This window comes from Diprion similis, chromosome 8 (assembly GCF_021155765.1).
Source record: "Diprion similis isolate iyDipSimi1 chromosome 8, iyDipSimi1.1, whole genome shotgun sequence".
In the NCBI taxonomy this organism is placed as follows: Eukaryota; Metazoa; Arthropoda; class Insecta; order Hymenoptera; family Diprionidae; genus Diprion; species Diprion similis.
Window position 1 is genome coordinate 17240588 of NC_060112.1, and position 24938 is coordinate 17265525.

General features: G+C 37.9%; 2 protein-coding genes across 7 annotated transcripts; one reads left to right on the plus strand and one right to left on the minus strand.

Annotated features, from left to right (window-relative positions):
* Positions 1-468: 468 nt before the first annotated feature.
* On the minus strand, positions 469-23694 carry LOC124409930 (tetraspanin-8-like). 2 transcript variants are annotated; one of them, XM_046887902.1, is made up of 4 exons: positions 23567-23694; positions 3415-3726; positions 3011-3274; positions 469-2831 (listed from the first exon to the last, which is right to left on the minus strand). In XM_046887902.1, the coding sequence occupies exons 2-4, from the start codon at positions 3688-3690 to the stop codon at positions 2679-2681; spliced, it is 693 nt and encodes a 230-aa protein (XP_046743858.1). In that variant the 5' UTR covers positions 3691-3726; positions 23567-23694; the 3' UTR covers positions 469-2678. The 2 variants fall into 2 exon arrangements, with proteins under 2 accessions (XP_046743858.1, XP_046743857.1); XM_046887901.1 differs by lacking the exon at positions 23567-23694 and adding an exon at positions 18105-18618.
* Positions 19319-24827, plus strand: LOC124409920 (condensin-2 complex subunit H2-like). 5 transcript variants are annotated; one of them, XM_046887886.1, is made up of 10 exons: positions 19319-19717; positions 20469-20580; positions 21388-21545; positions 21715-21978; positions 22169-22224; positions 22466-22739; positions 22918-23071; positions 23156-23291; positions 23403-23962; positions 24316-24827. In XM_046887886.1, the coding sequence occupies exons 2-10, from the start codon at positions 20521-20523 to the stop codon at positions 24490-24492; spliced, it is 1839 nt and encodes a 612-aa protein (XP_046743842.1). In that variant the 5' UTR covers positions 19319-19717; positions 20469-20520; the 3' UTR covers positions 24493-24827. The 5 variants fall into 5 exon arrangements, with proteins under 5 accessions (XP_046743842.1, XP_046743841.1, XP_046743844.1 ...); XM_046887885.1 differs by having other exon boundaries at positions 20507-20580; XM_046887888.1 differs by having other exon boundaries at positions 19319-19678; positions 20507-20580.
* The last annotated feature ends 111 nt before the right edge of the window (positions 24828-24938 follow it).

Genomic DNA, 24938 nt, shown 5'->3' on the forward strand with positions numbered 1-24938 from the left:
CGGATGTAGTACATACGGCATACCAGTCGGAAACTATTTTCCTGTATTCGCAACACGTCGCGACCACGAATCATAGTTCGACCGCCTATAAGCAGGCAACCCAAGTGACATCCGTGAATTTACCGGTAAAGACCAGAGTTTAAAAGACCATAAACATAAATTTTTGGTGAACTATGAGTATCAAGAACATACTACGCATACATGTATGCCGAGTCATTAAAGCCTAATATAGGTTTCATTTATTTCATGTATGGGACTCTATTGTCAAATTAAATCCGATTGAATTGAAAGAACTGGTGGCAGTAATAATAAGATTTTAGAAGATTTTCGGCGACAGCAAGTAAAAAGAACCGCGTTACACCAACTCTTTTTGACACATTTCTATACAATCGTTATTTCATACAGTTTCGTCGTAAACTTTGTAATATTACAATAATTATCAGAGAAAAGGAAAATATCATGTTTGAATACACTTGAATAAACAGTTATATTTCGGATTTATGATCGCAGCCTCTTTCTGTACGTACGATATAGTGATATACAAACTGAAATGCGTATATATCTTCTCGAAATATGAAAATATAATTTTGATGAATTAGGTTTTCACGAGGCAACGGTACGTTACAATGAATTTGTTATATCATTTTTTCAAAACTGCACTCATGGATTGATACAGCTTATCAGCAAAAAGACGTAATAAAAAAATTTCTTATAAATGAAACAATTTTGGATCTTCGTAATAACTGGGTAATTACATAAGTGTATCAATATGTATAATACATTATAATTAATGGACTAAATACTTAGTCACTATATTACATATCATAAGTTTGGCATAATAAAAACTAAACAATAGAGACAGGTATTTTGATACTTCTACCAACTAAATATGACTTAGTAAATTGTTAAAAAACATTTATAAATTATTGATTCCAAACAATATTCTGTATTTATATAAGATTATTTGCAAATTGTCGCATAGAACCGTATCATTTCATCAATCTACGATTTCAAATCTTTCTAGTAGAAATACCAATACAGCATTAATAACATAATGTAGTGGAAATTCGAAAGTAGAGAAAATAATTTGGTTCCAAAATGTACTGTTCGCTTTGTAATATATCGATATCAAAATCGTGAAATGTTTATGTTGAATGATGATTCAGTAGATGTGAATAATATAATTATTACTATTACACAGAATAGATTAATATAGCTCTAGTAAAATAGATGCTCTCTACTCTACTATATATATAATTTTTATATGATAATATCATTAAATTTACTCTTCAATATTTGTATTTTAAACATTGTAATATCCTTTGTCGCGATTATAATCTTACTTATTTAAATACACCACAAGTTACAACGCTTTATTAATGTTGAGATTCAAAGTATGATGAAATTTTACAAAGCGAAAAGGAAAACAAAAGTAAATGAAGGTGTTCGCAAAGAATTTGAGATAGACAGATTGATGAGTATAAAAATTAAGAGGTCAATCGATTCTCTGTTGCTCAATAAATACTAGTCTGATTACAAGTGAGATTGATAACGCAATAATAACTCAGTGCTTGGTGTCAAGATTTGTAAAGTAACATTTCCACCATGATTATTACTTAAGAGTACGAGATAATTGTGCTCTGCTTTTAATACATTTCTCGAAAACAATATTATTCAAAAAGGTACTCATAATGTTGAACACAATCGATATAGAGGACAGAAATCGATTCCGCAATATACTAATTCGAGTATTATTACATTACGTATATTACGTTGTCACACCTATATGCATTAAACTTTTCTTTCATTACCATTTAGAATATAGGTATATACATACATATATATTTGATTTCACGCAATAGACACATAAACATTTAAACGTTTCTTCCCACTTATCTCGTTCTGACGAAGCAGAAAGCAGGACATACCATTCTGGACAAAGTTTACGGTAGGTATTTCTTGGTTTTCAAGAATACACGAAATAGAATAGCTTGTCTTTCATAGGTATAAGAGCTGTTTTACTGTCAAAGGGAAGATGATGCTCTTAAGTTTAAATCGATCAAGTTCTTCTATCACATACGTCTAGACTCCGGCGTATCGCGTTATTTTTACTGTCCAACTTAATTGTACTTTTTTGGACATGTTATCATATTTGAACCCTTCATCTGTTGCAAAATTTTATTGCATTCTTCGATCCTAAATACTTAGTGAGACTATTTTTATCACACTATAACTCACGAAAAAAGCGAATTCAATATCAATCCATAGAGAGCTTGGCGCAATTATTTTCTGGACTCAATCAAGTTTAAGGTACACCTGGTATATGTGTATGAGTTGAATATTTCTGTATAATATTTCAGAAACGATTGGTTTATACGAAATCAGATTAGAGTCATCCGCAATATAAATAATTTACGTAGTTTAGTGTATAAGTTATCGTTAAGATAATATAGCAGTTAAGATTTTTGGTCTTCGAATATGTTCAATGTGTTGTTTTCGTGTGCTTTCCTCTGTTTTTTTTCGTTTTCGTTTTTTTAACAAGATGACGGAAGGAGTGATAAGTAACTTTTATAGTCAGTCTCGTGTATCTTGGCACAAACTGAAATCATGAAACAGCTACTGAAAAATGTAATTCATTTCCAGGACGTTAAGAAGATTGGCATTAGAGGAGCTACGATTTAGGCTTTGTATCTGTCAGATGAGCCAATGGCGCAGCACAGAACCAATGCAAAGATCAGACCGAGTAGCTCCAGTATTCCAGCTCCGATAATTACACCCAGCACGATGCTCATGTGTTTCTCAAGCGCGTCCACAAGCTTGTTCAAACATCCCTAGAAAAGGTAAAAAAACATCGTTTACAACCGACACTTTATGCCAATTGTTACATTGTTCGTCCTGTTTGTCCAATTTATCGACAATGTAAATAACTCAAGAGATATATCAAAGTTTTATATACGAATTTGAAACAGAGCGTAATACACCATGTACTCAAGACAAATGTGAACATTACCTCTTCATAAATCACTGAACCGATTGCGTCGCCGGGTTTAAGAGCGTCCTGGCAATTTGGACTTCCCTTATCTTTGCAGCAGGATTGCGGCACGCGGTAATAGCTATTGTCAGCAGTGACGCCAATTTTAATACCGCCAGCACGATCCTTTTGCACGTACTGACTGCCAGCCCAGTTTGCCGGTCCAGTTACGCCGCAGCAGCGCAAATCCGATTGGATAGCGTCTATAGTAGCCGTACGAGATGAGATCACTCCGTACTCGGACTAAACAAAAACATTTTCACATAATTATTACAGTTCATGCGGTCGCAGGATAGATGATAATAAAACGGAAAGGAGAAAGCCGCAACCAAAAATAGAATAACGATTATCTAGCAAAAATGGAAGGATGGATATTTATTCACCTTGACAGTGTTGGCAACCGATGCCTCGACGAGCTGCTTCAGGCGTTCGCTGTTGCTGTAGAGCCAGGCTCCTGCTGCAATCTGGGCGACAATCACGACGAGTAGGCAGCTGAAAAAACCGACTAGCATGCATTGGGACTCGCGGAAGGCGCCGCAGCACCCCAAGATAGCGACTATCAGCATGAGCACTCCAGCCGCCAGGAGAATGTACAATCCGGCATGGTAATTGTGCTCTTCTTGGGCCAATGACACAATGAATGTTGGGTCAGTCAGCATCCATATCGCCAAGATAACCGTAGCCGAAGCTACCGCCTGGAGAACAAAAAGAAATACAAATATAAATCGATATGCATTATACCGGCAACTGTAATGCAGGTGTTGGTATTGGATCTTTATCAATCATTGAACGAAATTCAAGCAAGGCTTTTTATGCTCATTAGGCATCCCCGTGTATGGAAATCGTCACCGAAAGCGTGTGAGTACCTCAACCAGATGTCGGTGCGTTATGAGAGGACTAGTTCCAGATGGTAAGAACATACCCGATACTGCCTGACACGACACGAACGCTAATTTCACCAATTTTTGGCCGAAACTGGCCGAAACCGAAACCGAAACCAAAACCGAAACTTCGTTCAGTCTTCAATAGTAACATTTTTGTGTGATAAAGCCAATCGTCCGTGAAATCATGGATGTATACCGTATTTGTATATAACGATCCCATTTCATTACTATAATAATAACCCACCAACTTTCGTAATTATCACCCCGTGTTTACCAACCCCTGGACCCGATAACTAAATTGACCCTCCGGCACTATCATCAATCACTGTAACAACACAGGCATGAAGACCGCATATGCAATTTCCGCAACATTAATAATAAAGTATATAATCCTGTCAAAGTAGCATACATCAACTATACTGTATGAATCTTATCAGAATCCTAGCTGAAATTTCCTCTCGTCAATCTTAACGCCAAAAGAAACGATTTTGGGGGTGTTACATAACATCTCTAAATTGTATAAAGTCTCTCTATGTTTGTACATAATATGACAAAATAGACGAAAATAGGAATTATGTCAGACGCGGTTTAATGCTTCGCTTATATCTTCGCTTACATCTTTTTCAGTTTTTATTTATAATTCGCAGTTCATTCAAACGTCGAGATCGGTATAGAAGTGTGCGTGATCACGTGGGGCAAAAAACACAAATACTAAACATACGGAAACCCGCACGTGATGCGCTCACAGAAACGCGCTCGGCTTAATCTAGCCCAGCAATGACGTAAGATGATACTCTCTCAAGGTTCTGCCTTATTCAGACTTTCAGACAGACGCCAGCCTTTTACGTTATAACGAATGCTGCTGCTGCTGCCGCCACTGCGCCTTATACCGCCTTACAGCTGTGACAGAATTTCCTCTCCAAAGTTTCAAATTTCACTCAGCGTTATACGGGGTTCATTTCCTCGTACCTACTATTATTACCATGAACGCGTGACATCTTGTTATATTTACATTTTTTATATACGCCTCATATATAAATCTAAACATATACAAGTGAGGTACAACCAAATTTGGTATCCTTCATATTAGATTTGTTCTGCAGAAGAACATTGTAAATACGACTAATTCGAACCGTGCGGAATGGTTCCCCATACATACGTATGTTAGTCTCTCTCAAAATTCTGCGAAATTCATAACGCCGAATATTGAGATCAAAGGCTTGCAAGAACCGATCGTAACTTACGTTTTATTCCTTATTTTATAGCCTTGGATAGCAAATTTTGAATATTCTCAATCATGATTATAATTAACTACCGCATCACTCGTCCGTGATTATTTTTGCATTAATATAATGATTAGTTGTGAAAGGCGTCAAGTTTCACTGCGGTTGTGACCATACAGTGTCAATAACAATTGATTCGCTGACCAATTTTGCACATACAAGTAAAATTTTCTTACGCCAATCGGCAGCGTTGAATAATATACGATAATTTCGTCCATCGAAGATACCGCGAAAACACAATTTCATACGCGTACAATTTCACGAATGTAGTTCAAAGAAAATAACAACATAGTCCATCAAAAGCCGTGTCTTTATGTAATTTATATAAATTATTGGAAAAATTATAATATATGAATGTATTTTCGAAAGTGGATCAAAATCGAATCGAAACTAAAAGGATCTCTTTCCAATCCCGCCTCTGCATGGAATCCACAATTCTTTCGATTCTCGAGTCACGTCGCAAAGTGAAATCATCTCATGCAATTATATGTATACAACGTGTATAATATTGTTAGTAAATCGATCGACAACGTCCTGAAAGCATTTGTCCGAAATTTTTAGATAAAGAGAACGTTATTCTGCAGGGACGAGAATCGTGTGAGGCGAGTTTGATTCGGGTGTAATCGATTTAGTCCAGAACCTCGTCCCTTTGGAATCGCAAACAACCCCTAGCGAATTCCCTATAACGTGCGTCCGTATAAATTCTCCCCCAGGGAAGAAAAGGGGAGAATAGTGCCGAGAAGAGGGCAAGAATAGAAAAAAGGAAGAAATTCCAGAGAGTAAAGAGGGAGAGAAAGAATTCGGGGAAAGAATTGCTTGGGTGAAAAAAATTCTCGGTTATAAGGGAAGAAGCTGGCCAACTGAATTCGAGCCTGCCTGCCTGAAGTGAAACCCGCAGAAGTAAGATTGAAAAGAAAACTCCTGTCATTAAAAAGCCTCGCGTATTTCCTACACATCAAATATTCAATTTCAGAGAATTTTTTTTTTTTTTTGTTTTTTTTTTTTGTTAAGATACACCGACGCTTCTCTCGAGTGAATATGGACGTAACATAAAATTACAAACTTGTCATATTGTTATGGTTACAGAAATGGAATGAATTCGGTGGAAGTTCAACCTTGTTAGACAGCTCAAGCAAGAGCAAAGGGAGAGAAAAAAGCCACGGATCGAAGGGAGTGGTATCGGAATGAGAAATGGATCGGCATCATAAGTGGTTCGGCTTCGTTGTACGAGTGTAATATCGATAGTGGTTTAGGGAATCCTTTATCCGGCATTACAGCCGTTTTTGTTCCTCCAGTTTGCCTACGAGCTATAAGTCCTGTAAATCGTTCCCGTTCTCTGTTCCCAGTCGTCACGGTCGTCGCGCGTCCTTCCCTCCATAAACCAGAACGATATATATTCCGGCCAGGGTTCGGATCCACCCCAAGATAATAAAACGCCCGCGCTTTCCTCCAGCTTTTTGTAATCTACGAGCTGGAATTTTCTCTGAGCGCCGAAAGTATAGAAGAGAAGAAAAAGGGAAAGGAAAAGCTACACAACCAGAAAAACCCTCAACGGTAGACGGTAAGAAATTATCTTGATGTTTTTGTTCGCGAAAATCTATATATATATATATAGTATGTGCGTGTGCGGTGTACATCTGGAATAAGAAAAACGTGTGACGTGGGAAGAAAATAAAAAATTTTGCGAACTAAAATCAATCGGGTTAAATTTCAGTGAGAGAATTACCTCCCTATTTATTATATATGTATACAAAAATGTGAAACAATCAACTCGACTTTCACTTTTAAATCCTTGATTCTGATACATTTTTCTGTTGATGTTTGCAATGGGATGAAAAAAATTATCATGAAAAAATAACAACGCCAAGTTTTTCTCCAAATTTGGCCCTTGCAGCAACGGAAGCAGCGCCCGCAGTGATTATAAGCTTAATCGTCATAGCTTGACGTAACGCAGCATGCCGCGAGATTCGTCGGATGCGCATGAATAATTAAAGTACCAGCCAGACTGCCTGCGCCTGAGATTTGTATGTAGGTATATACGTTAATGTACTTTGTACTGTATACCAGACGTAGGTAGGTTATTCACATTATACATACAAACAATATTGTATACCATGCGCGTACATATATGCAGTCGTAAATTATTACAAACCGCATTTAACGTTGCTGGACCGCTGCAGCGAAGAGAAGAAACGCGGTAGTACGCGCATTAGACAAGAATACTCATGAAAGTCTCCTGCTGGCGACGTAGGCATACGTGTATTGTGCATCAGTGTAACAGTGTGTGCTAAACTCGTGTGCATCCGCTTCAAAAGACGCCGTAATACCCTCAAGCTATACATATATTGTATTTATATGTATATCTATACGTGTATACACCGTCATACCCTCGGATTAAATTAGATGTTTTCCCCCTTCTGAATTTCATTCAAATATGTATCATGCATACATGTATTACATGGGCTACTCTTCTTGCATAAAATATAAGAACATTTTTCTCTTCCCTATTTCACTTACAGAATTGTTACTCTAATTATAAGTTTTCAAGCTTATAGAGAGCAGAACGTGCGGTGAATACTAATGATAGAAATTATGTGTATATATATATATATATATATTCCCATAAAAGTTCCCAGCTTATAAGTGCGACGAGAAACTTGTAAGAGTTTCATTGGGTGCGCGTGGGTTTGGCAGCATCAGTGCCTTGTACCTAGCCTCGAGTGCATACAAAAAAGGGTTTCAAAGGCGGGCAGAAGTGCTCGGGATATCGTGAGAGACCTTTTACAGCCGATACAAACGCAGTGGTAATAATTCCAGGGACAAACAAGCCGCGGCGCAACTTTCTTTATTAGGGAATATAGGTATGCATATATACCTATACGCCCGTGTTGTATTATACTATAAACACACAAATGGACGAATTATTTGGAAAAGTCTGTAGACGGGATGAAAAATAATGGGCTAAAACGATTCGCGCTCATTTAGTGCTCGGACTAGTTACATTTTACTCTAAAAAACCGGAATCAAGTGCATGCTATACAAGAGTTTTGCAAACGTTGACGGATACTGAAAACGGGCATTGAAGCAGCAGCAGCAGCAGCAGCAGCAGCAGCAGAAAAGTTATAAAATTCCTCTTTTTACGAGTTCCGTCAATTTGACAATAAAAGCGGTCAATAAGAGGTAATAGAACTGTTGTTAATTATCGTTAATCGCTTTCTTTAGTTCAGACTCTGCTGGGCTGATCAGGGATATATACGGCTGTAATAATAGAGAATGGAATTGCTGATATGTACTTTCTATATAGCTGTTCAAGCGGTCGTTCACACGTTAGAGCCAAGTTTATTACCGTTCGTTAACGCGTCTCCACGTGGTCAACGTGTCTCTGCCAAACTTGTATTTGATGCAGCATACATCTAACCATGAGGTGATAGAGATAAGGTGTCTTTCATTTTTTTCGCTTCCCGCGATTAAAAAACTTGTTGCAAATGGCAGGTATTTCTGCACAAAATCTAAAAGTTGAAAGTTGTCTTTCAACAGTCGTTGAAACTCCAAACTATGCCCAACAGACATTTTTATATAGAATTTTTACATAAAACTAACTTTTGAAACGTCCGAGCTACGATTTTCCTGTTCAATGTTGGATTCTCTTGTGAAAAGCGTAATTTTCTACAAAATGCTTCCAGAATCGAATCTGTATTATTAAATGCGGCTTTGTGGTAAGAGTTTCAGAGAAAAATTACATCTTCCCTACTCTGCGTTATGAGAAATGGAAAAACTCCCGAGTTCTGAGAGGAATCTTTAAAAATTGTGTTCTTGTGCCATTTATGACAGGTTTTTCACGTGAGAGCGAGAAAAAATGTTGCTTTGAACGGACATTTGAAAACTTTTCTTCTAAACTTTTTGCATCAACATTTGGTTTTCAGCCAATTTTTATATGAATTATTATGTACTCCTTACAATTGAAAATACGTCTCGAATGCAAGATTGCAAGAGAAAAAAAAAAAAGAAGTAAAAAAAAAACTATCAATCATCCCTCCGATGAAGATCACAAACGTGCTTTCTAGGATAAAAATAACAGAGCGCGTCCTCGACGAAGGTATAAATATAGCGATTAGAGATAGAACCGGATGAGGGTGTGAACCTAATAAGTACGAGTATAATCCGTACGTAATATATGTACTATACGTATGTATAACAACGATATGCCTAAACGACGTATACACACGAGCTCCAAAAAGGTCCTGCGCAGAGCTTTGACAGCGTGGGACTATACATATGGTATAGTGTAGATATATACATAGTTGCCACCACGAGACAATTTTCCTCTCGTCCGTATTTTCTTATCTTATTTATCGACGCGTAAACCCCTTTCGTGGCTCGCCGACAATCCTTGGATCCCGTGGATCGTATAAATATATGTTGGTACATACATTCAATCGTGGATAAGGGCTCACGTATTCGTATGCAAATAAACTTTAAGGAAGATTCATGATATGTCCAATAAAATTTCTTTAAAAGAAAGATAAATAAACAAATAAATATACCTGCATAAATTTAAGCTTTTTTTATTTTACTTTAGGCATTGCATGTAAGAAAAAGAACTTTGCAAGAAAAAAAAAACACCATGGAATAAAGTATGCACAGAATTAGGGATAAGTAGAAAAAAAAATATTAAGAATGACCGTTGTACCAATAAAATTCACGAGAAATTCTGTGCCACCGAACGATCGATGGAACGAAGCCAAAATGTGAATAAGCGAGGTAGATAGACCGAGTGACAACAGATTGTTTGGCTGAACGTCAATTGAGCGGTCCTTGTTCACACCTCAGTGTATCCTATAGGTATCTATCCAATTACAAAGCTCTGGGAGAAAATTTTACGACGTACCTACAGCTGAGTGCTGCTGATAATGACTGCTACACTGCACAGCAGGAGGATTGAAGCTATCGACAAGATCATTCGGCGTTTAATTTTACCGTTGAAACAATATTCTTCAGATGGAGGTTACACAGCTGCGCTTATGGGGTGAAAAGAATTGATCCCCGTGTGGAATATTGAATTATGCTTGGCAAAAACCATTTTTTGTACATTGGAAATTTTCAATATTCTATAATATATACGTTTCGATTCAACAGAGATGACATAGTATAGTTTTAAATATGAATTTGAAAGTAAGGATAAAAATGAAAAGTTCTCTACATGATTCACAGCCGCGTGTATGATGTATTTTTGGATGTGTGTATGTATATCAAGTTTCATTCTTACCCGAGGATTATGGTGGCTGCAGCGCCAGTTTATTGGCAGTAAAAATAAATCGCTCGTTTGTGATACCTTAACTACGAACACGGAGACTGAAAACTATAAACGTCGAAAAATTAAAAAAGGAGAAAAAAGCGATACGCTCCAAGAAAATTTTCATTTTCTCAATTAAATAGAAAATTCTGATAAAATTAATATCTTTACAATAACGGTTTAAATATTTTTTGAATTACAAAACTATATTTTTCACTTCTGACAAAAAATAAAAGTAACCACAAGTATAAATTATCCTAGGTGTACACGGATTAAATTTCAATTGCCGATTATAATTAGCCTGTGCGTCACGCACTACAATATGAAGCGGAGCTCTATACGGTACGCGGCGATACGTAAATAAAAATAAAAGAAATTTACGCACGCGACACGCGAGCAAAACACAACTTGTAAAATCGATAGACTCGCATCGTGTCGTGAGTCACGAGCGTTGCCCCGAGTGATCGAGACCGATTGTCGGATAGTAAACATATAAATAACTATTACAATAAGCTGTAAATAGCTAAGAGTTTTCTGGTAAACAATTTTTACACTTCGATTTACGTTGATCGGTGTGCCAGTAACGAAATTAACCTGTCATCCACTGCATTTATGTATATACCTAACAGCCGCTAGACACGATATATTGTATAGCATATAACTTACGATTGTAGCCCGCGGATTCTATCCACCTTATACCTTGATTGACCAAAAACACGAACTTGAATTGTTTCTCTAATCGACAACCGAGCCGCTACGTCACGATTCGTACCTAATTTTCTATGCCATTTCCTTACGATTCACTGAAAGATCATGAATCATTTTACGTCTTTTTCGTAATTTTGAGCGATTTTTTATATACACACAGTAATGTTCATTAATAAGTTCTCAGTGGCTCACTATTATTATTTTTTTTTTTTTTTTTTTTCCATATTAATTCATCGAAACTGAAACAAGCTTTCTTTCTATGGAACTTTTGCTTGTTTATGATCAATGTATGGTTTGTTTCTGCTATCACTTACGTCACTAGTCATTGGCATATAAAACTTGCATAGAACGGAAACTCGTTCCAGTTTTAATTACAAAGAAAAAGTGAGTCACTTATTGTGAGAACCTATTAATTAATATGACTGTACATAGTTCCATATAGAGAGTGAATTTTTGAGATTACGTGCATATCGCGGCAACCTGTAATATGAATTCATTAATGTTTGTCGCCCTGACAAAACAACTGCTCGTCTAGTCGAGTTTTCGCGCAAGCGCATTAAGCCATTCGGTCGTTAGCGACTCATTCTGTATATATGGAAGATTGAAGATGACTTCCAATAATTTGATGTGCCTTTTTTTAATTTCGAATACTTTAGCAACTAATATAGCAAAATTTTGTAAGTTCGCCATTATGGAATTCAAATGCTGTATGTTTCCACACCATTAACTTGATCCGATTCTAATAACTGATTTCTATTGGTCCTGAATAATTTATATGGGAGAAAAAGAGATGAGAGAAAAAATTAGGAGCGCAACAACCGCAAGACAGGCCGGTGTCAGTGGACGAAAGAAAATCAGTTTGAAACTGGCAATTTCCTTTGATCATCGCGCGGTATTTCCGATCAGCATGGCTCGGTAGGCATTATCGGAAAGAAGGAGGAACCACCCGGTCCTGCGGGCGACTCCCTTTGGAAGAGAGACGCATGCTCGGTCGACCGGACGTTGACGAAATCCAATTATTAGGTGGTGGATATAGAGCTACTTCGTAGATATATAAGCCATGTGGGTTTTCTCTTCTTCCTCTTTATTTCAGCAGATTGTCGCATCAAGTAAGATAATCAAAAATTTCACTATTACGAATATATATATATATATGTATATATATTCTTTTTTACCTACACCATAAGTTCCGTCGTACCAAGAGAAATTCTAGTTTTGATTACTATTTACTACTAACTATTTACTATTAACTTCCTTAACTAGTTTCATTTTTTTCCTAATAATGGTAAAATAGAGTACTGGATACAAAATGAAAATGAGTTTTGCAATCGTAACCAACAAATCGAGTGTGAGTTACTATATTTTTATCACGAAGTCACTCATATTGCGATAAATTGGTACCGATGGAACAACATAATAATGTTAGCACGTTATTTGGTAGCTAAAAAAGTGCAGTCAAACAAACAAACGGCCTCAATGTTGCAATGATCAAAAAGTACAAGTTATTAAAAACTCCAATTACGTTTAATAGTTACTTGTGCTACACGTTCGTGCAATTTCAACAACATTTGAACCGTTAGTTTCAGCGATAATCATTACTACAGTTTTCTAGCAAATATGAAAATTGAATTTATCTCCAAGTGCCTTTTTTAAAAAATATACTTTATTCTTCAAATGAAGTATATTGATTGATAATATATTGCGTGTCCACGTATTAATATTTAAGACTTTGGATAAATTGAGCTAACTTTGTCGCCGGTAATTTCTTTCATCCAAACTTTTCTATCGGCTTTCTATTCACTTCTATCGACCATTTTTTGTATAACACAATAAATTGTGTTTATTTATAACTTGAAAGAACGGTTGTATTTTATAGTTTTGATGTATATCTATAACAAAACGATCGTAATAACTACGTACACTGTGTACATTATATCGTATAGGGAGACACTGTTTGAAAGAAAATTTTTATTTCCAAACAACCGGAAGTGGCGCACATAAGCCAATTCTACCATACTTGCAACACGTGCAACGGTAACCAAGCTCTCCCCTTACAGATACATCCATATGCCTGGCCGTAAACGTGTATATACGTCAAAGTTCTGTCCAGGTCGTAAAAATGTGTTGAAAAATTTAAGGGCTGGGCCGCGCATGTGCGTTTGAGGGGTCAGCCGGCATTCCAGCTACACATATATGTATAATACCTAAAGGGCGTTGGAAACATCTGTCGATTTTGCACGCTTTCCTGCACCGTAAGGTACAAGCAAAATTATACTGTTGTATTTTCCCTCTTCAAACGTCACGTTGTTCACATTAACTTTCATCCTTTTCATCCTTCTCTACTTTGTTTTTTTTCGTCGACTCTGCATTTCTTGAATTGAATTTTGATTTCATGGAAATTGTTGCATTTGAATTGGACAATAATTATATCATTCGATGGAATATCAATTGAATAACTACAAGGTACAAGACCTTGTATCAGCAAATACTACGTTGTGTTTAAATGTAAAAGGGACGCGGAAAGTATATTTTAACCGTATTTCATGCGTCGATATTACCGCCAGAGATAAGGCATACGGGGAATCATGGATAGGGGGACTGACTAGAAGTGAGTTGGCCCACGTGGTGAACTTTCAGTGCGCTTATACACTCGAGGGTTGTAGCATGCCGCACACGCCGGTAGATATGGTGTATAATAAGCGAGGAAGGGAAACTCATGAGAGAACCATGCAGGAGGCCATGCCACATACACTGTCCCCCGCATATTACCAAACCCGAGGGTGCGACACACGGCGTTTGAAATCCACGACGAAGAAGAAAGCTTTGAAACTTAACGATTTAACAATTTCTCACAGCTCCCTAACTTTCCTCGTATCTCTTTTATGCCTCGGATATCTCGTCATTTTCTATTGCAGTTATACGAAGCAGACATTAGGTACCTACATGTCGATAATTTTCTACTTGTTTGCATTGATATTATACTACAGATAAAACTTTATCACGCATGCGCGTGTATGTGGTACACATGTCAAGATGGAGATAGGGGTGGACTGACATGGTAACAAAGCGACGCCGCGAAGGAAAGGAACTACGTGAGATGGGTTGACGTCGTGAGACAACGTGGGGGACGCCGAGCATTCTGATGTGGAAAACGTGGAAAATGATAGAACCAACCACGTTCAAAGTGTGACGGTAGATGAATTTCAGTTATCAAGCTAACCACTTTCCTCCTTTGGGTCGTTACTGATTGTTTCTAGAAATTCGCGAGCTAGGCGCGTCTTGATGGATGGATAGTGTTGATACATATCCTCGGAACAATGGCAAGCTGTACAATGATAATAGAACATTACACAACCAAGGCTGCTGCAACGTTCCACGCGAATTGAAAGTATGCAGGACGTCTCACCCACGCGCCAATCCGTACAAGTCTCGAGATAGCGATAATTGCAAACATTGCACGTGCAGATAATGCGAAATGTTATTTGTCGAAAGTGACGATAAAAGATGTGTCATTTGTTCGATTTGATACACCAGTTAAAAATTAACGAACTAACGTAAAGTTCAATCCAATCTCATCGGAACAACATCTCTTCTAGCTGATCGTATAATACTTCTTTATAATCGATGAAATCAACTTTAACGAATCATATACACGACACGAAAGTTATTTTTGAGCTATGATTTCTTATTGGAAAATAGTCTAGATGCACAGAGTTACCTAAACTTAATTGTTTTCCTACTTGAAACTTGTCACATCATCTTCATCGAAGGGATATAGAAAACATGGTCGTCAAGTATAACACTGAATTACGACCTAAGTGCATGTATATAACGACAGTTAGATAAGGTGGTCCAAATAGCAAAAATCGTTCCTCCTCCCTCTAGTTCAGCGAGCTCTTAATTCTACAAATAGATTCGCGTCAACTAGAGAGAATCGAAGTTGCGTCACTATTCGAACTGGCGCGACTACTTGACCGAGTAGCAGCAGCTTGTGGCCGTCCCATATGAAACCAACGAAAAGCCGTTTCCGCCTAGACACACGACGACAGTAACTCTATTTTTGTTGGATCAACTCCGTCCATCTAGCTGCTCACCATTGTCCATGAACCTTTGCAGCAACCCGTTTAATCAGAAAACTATGCAGCATGCCATGGTCCGCATTTCCTTTGCCCAAAGTTTGGAATTATGAGTGTGCGATGGGTACATAATGTTGGACTATATTTAACCCTGTGCAGTGTGCAAGGACCGATTAAATGTGTCCTCGATACGTTACGTTCCTCGTATTCGCGCGTTACCTCATCGCGGTAGAATTACGGCAAACTTGTCGCTATTAGTGAAATCTCAGGAAGTTTTTTAGTATTTTTATTTATTTATTTTTTTCAACATTTCAGCGTGTGGCTTTGAACTTATCGCGATTCTGTGCAGGAAAAAAATTTCCATAACTTAAGAATCAGTAATTCAAGCTCTATGGCAATTTACTTGCTATACACATCAAATAGGTCCATATACTCATAGACAGACACAAGTCAACTTTCGAGCACGTTTAATGAAAGTAATTCTACCGTGAAGGAGTATTAAATAATTATGGTCAGGCCCCAAGCCCATTGCTTCTAGGCCTACACACTGCATGCCTCAAAGCGGAACTTTTAACCGGCGAGTTCCTTGATCTCGAGAGGAGGCGGTCTAGATCGCGATTGGCAAAAAGAGATGCGGAGAAATATAGGTACAACACAACGCGCATTTCATAGGAACTTCTTACGTTAGAGCGATCGAAGGCCAAAATTCTAATTTTTTTTTCTCCTTTCCCATAGTTTTATACTGTTTATATTCTTATATATTCTCCAGAAGTGAAAGTAAGAAGTCTGGCAGAAGCAGTGTTCGGCCCAGTCCTCGATTCTCACTAGTAGAGTCGTAAATTTCCGGACTTTTTATACGCAGGGTATAATAATATCATCGTACAAGCAACGGCTGCCGGGTCATTGATCCCCGAACGGACAATACAATTGTAGACGGACTTTGAGAACTTCTATGTTGTATGCAATTTTGTTACGATTATAAGTAACCTACGGGAAACATTCAAGACTGCATCCTGCAGACCTTGCAACAAATTGGTACCAGAGTCAGCTAAAATTTCATAATCAGTTACCCCACTCCTAAATTTATGTGCAACTATAAGCTATGGATCCGTCGCTCGTCTAACGATGCGTAAAGTTAAATCAAGATTATACACTGCACTTATAAGTCGGTGTAGATAAAGTTATTCAGTTCTATGGATCAGGGGAGAACTTTTTCTTTCGTTTTATTGAAAGTCAAATGTTCGATATCCTGGGTAGATGTATATATCGTATCAAACGGCCGCATTTTTGAAGCAATGTGTATAAATATATTTTAAACATTACATAAAACCGGAATATCCCGCATCGTAAACCTGTTTGAATGATGAAATTTAAGTGGAGAATAGGGGAACAAGAGGGGACAAGCGAATGATAATCGATGCATCGCGCGCGCTGCTGCGTCTCTTTTCCGGTTCTATTCTTTTTATCTCATTATGCATATCTAGCCTCCAGCAGCCGTTGACTGCTTGCCCATAACTCCACCCCACTTGCATTACCTCCATACATACATACGGGTGATTTGTGAATTATTTAAAAACATGACTCTCCGGCGCTTACGGCTCTAGATATATATAACGCTTACAACTGGTCGTGTGATGTTGGTGTAAAAACAACCCATGACGGTAAAGCGATGAATAATTTTATAATGTCGTAATCCGTTGCATGATCGGAAATGAACGAAGTCAAATTGGAAAAAGGAAAAGAAAAATTTTACAAAAAATCGTTCAATTACCTATAGATCACTGACCGTTAAATTCCCAATATATGCGATGAAAAGCGTAGAGTTTTGGTATACATGATACCTATAGATACGTATTATACGTATTAAAAACGTAATATCGTACGTGTCGAAAACCATCTACTACATAAAGAAACAAGAACGTATGAATATGTGTATACGTATATGTATAATTTTAGCGTCTGATACACTGTCTCGGGTTTAAAATAACCCTCGAAGAGCGATCGTACCCTTCGTGCAGCAGCAACATACGTACTTTCGTCGTTGCAAATTTCAACAAATTTTATTCAAGGCATAAACGCGGTCTCGAACCCGGTGCATCGCACGCATTACGATTACCTCGTTATCACCGCCGAGGTAATTCATTGTCAGTAAATCCAAGGGCGAAATCAGTCGCAAGAGTTTAAAAAAAACATAAACAAGGGGTGCTGGTAAGTGCTGCGAATGGAGGAACAGCGGGAAAAGGGGAGGGATCGGGGTTGCGCCCAGATGCAATCAATACAGCTGCGCTATAGCGTCAGAGGACAACTACGTCACGCTACCATTTGTTGCATCTCAAGTTACAAACATAGCTGTTCGATCGAGTGTACGTAGGTCACATACTTATCGTTTGAGGCATTCGAAACAAAAGAAGATCCACAGTTCGTAAGAGCGGGAACTTCGATTGGAGGTCGAGATATAGAGCGAAAAAAACTGACAATCGTTGGTTTTAATGCAATTTTTTCCCCCCTTACACACAGTCAACGCTAGTAAATTTGTTGGTTTACTTATGTGTACTCAACGCAGATCAAATTAAAAAACTTCTGTGGCTTTATGTGGACTAAATTCACACAGATATTTAGGAACTTTATAGGGACGTTCAGATTTGACATTATTACACGGGCAGATTTAAGGGAAAGAAAAAAATATCGTTACAAGAATAAACGTCATGACAGTTTGTTGTAAACGTAAATCTCCACTTTTGTGGCGATGACAATTAAGAAGATCGAGCGGGAACGACGTAGGTGGTAAGGGTGGTAAGGAAAGAGAAAAATAAAAAAAATATCGCTCACCCAAAATATGAGATTCACAAATACGAGGAGGTACTTGATGACTCCGTAACAACCGGCCAACCCCATCGTTCGTCGTTAGGTGAACCTGGGAAACAGTCACTTGTTTTGACGCTCGATCCCACAACACAAGACACTCGCGCTACTGGCACTGGCGATATCGCGATCTTGGCGAAACTAATCGATGTTTATTTTCGAATCGGGCTAATCGGCGTGCCTCGAGCTCCCCGTAAATCAACGCGGGAAATCAACCGGACCCTGCGGGATGTTCCCAGCAACTGGCTCTCGCGCCCTAGCGGCATAAGCAGAGTAAGCAGACGCGCTCCTTAACTTGCGGAGGGTGGAGCCGCGCTGTCAACTGTCTCCGACCCCCCAATCAGCGCCCGGCGTCGTTCCGTGTCAGCCAATCAAATTCTTTGTTATTGACAGTCAGCTGCCGCATCGTTCAAATTAAATCTCTAGTTTTTAATGAAATATGTTTTGCGGCGTGACCCGTGGATCAACATTCGATCCAGATAATACGGTTATCTTGGTTTACCGCAATTCCGGCTTAGCTCTGGATTAGCGATAAAACCGAGTCATAACTGTTTTACCATTCAAACTAGCTGCGATGCTAGAACGATGGGCGAAAATTCTTGCTCCTTGTCTCTCACTGATTGTGAATCGTTAGCTTTTGCTTATTTTAACAGCTACTGTGGACTGCTGTCGGGGCTCTTGTGTATGCATTTACACGAATATTGACGTCACGTTGCTTGGCAAAAAGATGTGTCATGAAAAGTCGAGTTTCATGCATCGTAGTCACACGATAAACCCGACATGACAATCACTACGAGCCGCATTCAATTGGAATGTTTAACCAGTATTCACACGTATTATGCGGTCAGAGTTATTACAGGTATGCCGGAAGCTATTATGACTATAAGCTATACTTGTATGATGGTAAAACTCTCTAGACGAGAAATTCGACGTGAAAAATTGAATGTAAATTATATTTGATATTTTTTGAGACATTTGTATTTGAAAAATGACATTTCAACAATTTTACATCGCTGTGATACAGAAGCTATGCTTCGATCCCTGCCATCCCTGCTTCACGGGTCATGAGCCTAACCTCGCCTTACCTAACCTAATCTTAATGCCGAGTTACAACTAGCGGCTGTAACCAGATTCTTCTTCTTTTTTCTTATGGCTATGCCCCCATAGAGGAAGTGGTAAGCAGGTTTAGTACGCACGAAGCGAATAGGTAATAAAATTGAATAATAACGTGTGAGGATTTAGTTCCGGAGTGGGAGAACAATTGGATAGAACGTTATTATCATTCTTTGGCGCGGCGGCAGCGAAATCTCTGTAATTTTTACTCGCGCGGTACACCGCTGGTGCACATGCTATACTCTAACCGAGAAATATGTTGACGTTTATCGGCGGGCGTTCGTCGAGCGACGCGGGGCGCAGTGCCGCTGGATACAAGCAACAGCTCCAAGCACATCGTGGATGATCGTGGCTCCCGCTCGAACTGAAAACTGTGGACAGCCCGCCCACAACACGGGAGCCGAGAGCCGAGAGAGCAAAATGGCGAGGTGCGTTTTGATTCCGCGTCGATTCGTCTATTTTTAAAGGTAAACCACATTTTAATAATGATTATTGAACAACGAATTCACGTTTGGCTGTGCGAATGCTTTATTGAATAGTTCTGACGGGTTGTCGCGCTAATCCGTGCGGTTGAATCAGAGAAAACGGCGTTAAAATAACCCGAGGCAGGCTCGCGCGGGCTCGAGTTTGCCATGTCGTCTTTTGAAACACCAGCGCATCCAACCACTTATTCGAATTTTCTTATACCTACTCCGATCACATGCCGCTGTGTTTACATGGTTTTTGCGGCATGCAATCGGTGCCTTCGAGGATCAAGGATGCGTCGAAACGAGGCTAGCTATCGTCAACGTATCTTACTTATTTATCACGCGTTTTCGTTTAATATACGACCAGCATATTATCCGTATTAAGAACAGAAGCCAATGAAATTTTGGTTACACAGGTGTTCGGTATTTGCATTACTTCATGAATATATTATGAATTCTTATGATAATTCACACTTTGAACTGGTATACACTCTGGAATAGTTCAATGGCACTTGCGTGTCGTGTAAAATTATTTAAGAATTGATGCGTGTGTGTTCCCAACTCTCTGACATTGCATAATTTTTTGTGCTTCAAGTTCAGTTGGGCACGGCATGCGGAGATCGTTGCTCCCCAAACTGGTGTCGTTAATTGTACATTCTTTAAGCAAATTGCGCAAGGTAATACTATCGAGTTCGATAGGCTGGCAGCATTGCCGAAACTGTTGTTTGACTTATTTCTTATCTGTTGAAAGACCATTATCATAGAAGAAGCCTTCTTGTTCAAAATCAGGACTGTGTTCAAGTATGGAAACCCTTCTGAAGCCGGCAAAGCTGCTTGCTGAGTGGGATTCTAACTTTGCGCAGGTAAAAATTAGACCCGGATTTTTATACTTGCTATACGTAAGATCTGGTTAAAAATATTATGACCTTGGATGTGTCGAGACACAAGTGGTTCTTTATTTTAATACACAGAGTACATTTCAAGAATCTACACATTTATCTAATCTAAATATTAAGATATGCAGAAATATTGTTAGTATTGAAAAACTTGAATAATTTACCGAGTGTATTCGAATACTACCATGTCAATTAATCCCGTTGACATTGAAACTTGGTTGTTCGTTGCCATTTACCAAACTAAGACATGAATTAAATTGAACTATTCTTTTTACACGTACGAAGTTTCTTTGCACGTTTTTTTGATACACAGATCGTGTCCTAATTGCACTTTTATATGCCATTACGTAATGTCAAATATTGCGCAATATGCTGATTAGACATGAACCGTCAACTTAAACTGTGTGTGATAACATTTTTCGAGGGAGCATCGTATGAATAATAATCATCCTATGAATAATAATTCATACATATTATGTATGTCTTCAAAATAACTGTGATCGGTCTAACATTTATCGATAGCATTCAATTTCATGTCGGTAGAAAAGTACAATATTTGTATGAACCGGAATGATGGAGATTGAAAAATTTCAATAGAAACTGAACTTTAGAATAAAATGTATATATATGCACACGCGCACGCGCTCACACACACACTCACACCCCGAAATTGGGCTTTCAAATACTGGAAAAAAAAGAATGATTTCATGCTACATATGAGTAACTTTTACAATTTCAATTCTAGAAAAATTAGGATATTTTTTTGAATTTCAGAGCTTGGAAAAGTATTTCATTTTACTTAAGGCAACGCAAAATGTGAATTTTGGAGAGGCTGCTCTAGTTATACAAAACTCTGCCAATGTATATGCACGTCGAGTCGAATACTTACAGAATGAGACAGAGGCACTCAATCAATCTCTCATCATACACAAGTAAGTAAGTTTTGAGTCATCGTGATTTCCAGACAGCGAGACCGAGCTGATTTATACGTGAAATGAGGTTGAATGTTAAATTGACTGGATTTGAAATTCGAATAATTATTGGTTGCACTATCAAGCTAGTGATACAATTTGTTTAAAGATACATACTTGCAATTTTTAGCGATGGGGCAGATTCAGAAGAAACAACGGCAAAGAAAAAAAAGTATCAAAAATCAAATAACGTGATCGATTTCAATGATTTTGAATCACTGGAATTATCAAATCAAATTGGGAAGTCCAGTAACTTGAAAGAAGGTGCACAAAAGACTTTGAAGCTGCTTACCCGCCGATTCACCCAACTTGAAAGCAATTTAGCTCAATTATCATCGCCCATTGAAATTCTTAGCATTCAAGGTGAAGTTATAGGAAATAAATATGACTTCCGGTAGGTGTTTGAATAATCGTTAAGTCATGTTATGTCTACATTGGACATCCCTAGCTCTAGATTCATACTTTATCAAATCTCAATTATTGTAATCTGAAATTGCAAAGAAATACTGATTTGAAATATGTCGTTCCATTTCAATATTTTTTCATTGCAAATTATTGATAAGAATTTTTATTTATCTATGCAGGTGTAATCAACAACTAACTAAAAACTGCATGCTGGTTGATGAACTCACGCCAAACGGTAAGTGACTTGGTTCTAAAATTCTCCCTTCCCTGAATATTTTTTACCCTCTAATCAAGAATTCAGAAATCCATATTAAACTTCCAACTGAATTTAGTACATTGGTAATACCAAATCATAATTAATTTGTCATTGTCATTACTTTCACATTGCCAAATGGTCATTTCAATAGTTTTTTAGTAAAAATAAATAAAAAGACAAGTATGTAAAATTTATTTGATTTCTTGCAATGATTATTCAGATTTTGGCCAACCATCGCTCACAGTTAGTCCGAACTACCAAACCACAGCTAACGACACTCCAAACATGCACCTTGATTCTGCATATGGTTCAATGTTCGATAACACTGAAACAGCTGAAACTCCTGCATGTACAAATTCAGAAGAAATAGAATCCAATGTTATTGACTCTCGTGCTAACAAAAACATTGACGAAAGTTGTGACATTCCTAATGATGCTGATGCTGGCTACACCTCAGATGATGCTCAAGACGCTGTTGAGCCACAATTAACGAGGTACATACTAAGGTTTTTCTTAAAAACAATTGCAGAAGTGATGTACGTCACTTGGCTGCTTTTTCGGCTTTCAATCAATAAATTATTTAATTAATAGATAAAAAGCAATTGCATCACCAACAATCACAATTAGATTTTACGGACTAAAATAATCTAGATTTCATCTGTTTTTTCGAAGTTCCACAACGGTAGAATCCACACAGACTAAGGATAATACAAATCAACAAATTCTAGAGCCAATACCATTTGAGAATGGTATTCCTGATCCAATTCCTAGGCGCAGGACTCAATTTAAACTGCCATGCCACGTATCTTTACTCAAGTCAAAATCGGTAAAATTATATAGAATATTTCATTTAACTATTCAACATTGTCATAGGGAAGCACTGAAATTCTTTTCTTTTGTTCTCTTACAGCGTAAGCGGAAGAATTTATCAGAGAATAAGAAACGTGAACATCTGACAAGATTCTTGTTGAATAGGTATGAGCTAGCACATAAGAAGCTGAAAGTTGATTCTCCTACTAGACAACTATTCGCACCTATGAAGAAAGGTATTAATAGAATAAAGAAGAATAGCAATAGGCGTGACACACTTCACATCATGCCACAAGCCAAGGAATTTTCATTTTTCTCTGTTAATCTCTGTTAATTTTAAATTATAGAGGAGTTTGAAGAGTTCCAAAAATCCTTCGATCAATACCTCAAAAACATGCGGGGTTGTGAAACAGATAATTACGAGGCGGTATCCAGCAGCCTAACTAGGGAACTTTTGGGCTTTCAGCGAAATTTTGGCAAGCGAGACCCATTAACAGAAAGATTTACTTACACAGCCGATGATTCCATTCTGGATTCATCGATGATCATTGAGCCTGAGTCAGATCTCTCCAGTGTACCAGAATCATTCACCACACCTCCACCCACTCCAGAGGCAGCTAATCATGGACACAATTATAGGGAACTTGTTGAGCAGCGAATCAAACAGATCGGTGAAGAGACCAGGGAGCAGTCTGACCTAGAACAAAGAGTGGCTGAATGGCACAGATCGTTAAGGCCAAAACTAGTTGCAGCAGAACGCAGGCCAGCATTTCACATGCACGAATACAGTTCTCGAATAATCGAGGCTCTCGAGGCTACAGGCAGCAGAAAATTACCTTTCGGTAATTTAATTAAAAATCAATCTACGCCTGAAGTTGCTAGATACTTTTTAGCTTCCTTGCAACTGGTACGTATCGTTTAGCAACTGGTTCTACTAATTTTCGGGTACAATGTATTAATTAAGTGAAGAAATTTTTTGCAAATACTCCAAAGGCAAACCCGTTTGGACATATTCTGATTGGCCGTCAAACAATAAATACTTAGCTTACGAAATACTTTACTAGACACGATGTAACAGAGATCAGTGTACTAGTGTAAAATTTCATAATGACTGAATTTCGTTGTTTTCCCGGGCTTTAGGATCCGGCAATTTTGTGGTCTATATCAGAGATGTGTCCAATCGAGATATGTTGGGTATCGTCATAATTCAATACGTAGCTTGTTATTAAAATTTATTATTATCATTTTTTCTTACAACAGGCCAATAGTTACGATATTGCAATAAATGCAACTGCGGATTCTGGTTGCGGTATAGAACTGAAACTATTGGAGCAAGAAAAACATCCCCAAACTTTTGACCCGAACGAAAATATTGATAGGTTACCAATATCTGAAATTTCTAATGACTGTACTATGCTAAGGATAAGTACGTCATAGAATTAGAGATTAAGTTGCCTAAAGTACACAGAGTATGTCATTTTACTTACTCAAAAATGTCGAGGATAGGTTGTGTAAATACCAAGCTTGACCCTTTGCATTCAACACAGAATGGTCTCTCAGAGATTTCAGAGGCGAGTCTAAACGGTCAACTTTTTTTAAGTATCTTATTTTGAATATTGAGGTAGTATATTTTATCAGTAGATTGTATGACTATTTTTTCAATAAAATTATCATAAATCTCATTGAAACTAGTTTCGAAAATTGATTAATTGCTGCACAGATTTGAAACGCATTCATTCCTGAGGTGAGAATGTTAGCCTTCTATTGATTTCCTGAAGTTGCCACGAAATAATTTATTCCAGACAAGTTTAAAAGTATTCAGTATTGACACTGGCTCAGGATTACTAGATGCAAAATGTGGATACTATTTTTTAGTACATTTA